Source organism: Panthera onca, chromosome E1 (genome assembly GCF_046562875.1).
Source record: "Panthera onca isolate mPanOnc1 chromosome E1, mPanOnc1 haplotype 2, whole genome shotgun sequence".
Taxonomy (NCBI): domain Eukaryota; kingdom Metazoa; phylum Chordata; class Mammalia; order Carnivora; family Felidae; genus Panthera; species Panthera onca.
The window spans coordinates 45,574,700-45,575,993 of record NC_138352.1 but is presented as its reverse complement, the minus strand read 5'-3'; the positions used below and the strand labels follow the sequence as shown (position 1 = coordinate 45,575,993).

At 47.0% G+C, this 1,294-nt stretch overlaps 1 protein-coding gene across 1 annotated transcript; it reads left to right on the top strand.

Moving 5' to 3' along the window:
* Positions 1-358: 358 nt before the first annotated feature.
* Positions 359-1,294, top strand: LOC132688634 (olfactory receptor 4D1). Its single transcript, XM_060647849.2, has one exon. The coding sequence runs from the start codon at positions 359-361 to the stop codon at positions 1,292-1,294; it is 936 nt and encodes a 311-aa protein (XP_060503832.1).

The window sequence follows — 1,294 nt, the reverse complement described above, 5'->3', positions numbered from 1 at the left end:
TTGCTGATATGCTTATTCATTCATTCATTGATTCATTGTATTTGGGGAGCCTGTAGTTCACAAGGCATTGGGCACATCTGGTGTGAATCAGACTTGAAACCCATGGATGAGGACAGTGATACAAAGGGGAAAAGATCCATAAATGTCTGTAATACATTGTAGGGTGTGGTTAGGGAGATAAGTCTGTGAGAACCTTGAAAATGTATTTATCTCCATGGAAGGCTCCCCTAAACTCCATCTTGAAATATATTCAACAGTGACTTTGATCAACCAATTCCTGACTCTCCAAAGGAAAACAATGGAATTTTCATAATTTTTGTTTTGCACGGTTTTCCCTTAGGCATGTGGGGAAGAGCCCATGGAAGCACAGAATATCACAAGGGTGTCAGAGTTTATCCTCTTAGGATTCTCACAGACCCGGGACCTTGAGAAATTCCTGTTCCTGGTGTTCCTATTTGTCTATGTCACCACTGTTGTGGGAAACCTCCTTATCATGGTCACAGTGACTTTTGACTGCCGGCTCCACATGCCCATGTATTTTCTGCTCCGAAACCTGGCTGTCATAGACCTCTGTTATTCCACTGTCACTTCTCCAAAGATGCTGGTGGACTTCCTTCATGAGGTCAAGACCATCTCCTACCAGGGCTGCATGACTCAGATCTTCTTCTTTCACCTCTTGGGAGGTGGGACTGTCTTCTTTCTCTCAGTGATGGCTTATGACCGCTACATAGCCATCTCCTGGCCCCTCCACTATGTCACCATCATGAACACTCAGCTCTGTGTGGGGCTAGTGGTGGCTGCTTGGTTAGGGGGATTTGTTCACTCCATTGTCCAGCTGGCTTTGATGCTCCCCTTGCCTTTTTGTGGTCCCAATGTTCTGGATAACTTCTACTGTGACATCCCACAAGTGCTGAGACTTGCCTGCACTGACACCTCCCTCCTGGAGTTCCTCATGATCTCCAACAGTGGAATGCTGGTCCTCATCTGGTTTCTTCTCCTTCTGATTTCTTACACAGTCATCCTGGTGATGTTGAGGTCCCATTCAGAGCAGGCGAGGAAGAAGGCAGCTTCTACCTGCACCACCCACATCATTGTGGTGTCTATGATCTTCATTCCCTGTATCTATATCTATGCCCGGCCCTTCACCCCCTTCCCCATGGACAAGGCTGTGTCCATCAGCTACACGGTCATGACCCCCATGCTCAATCCCATGATCTATACTCTGAGGAACCAGGAGATGCAAGCAGCCATGAAGAGATTAGGCAAGCGTCTAGTAATATGTAACAGGGAGTGA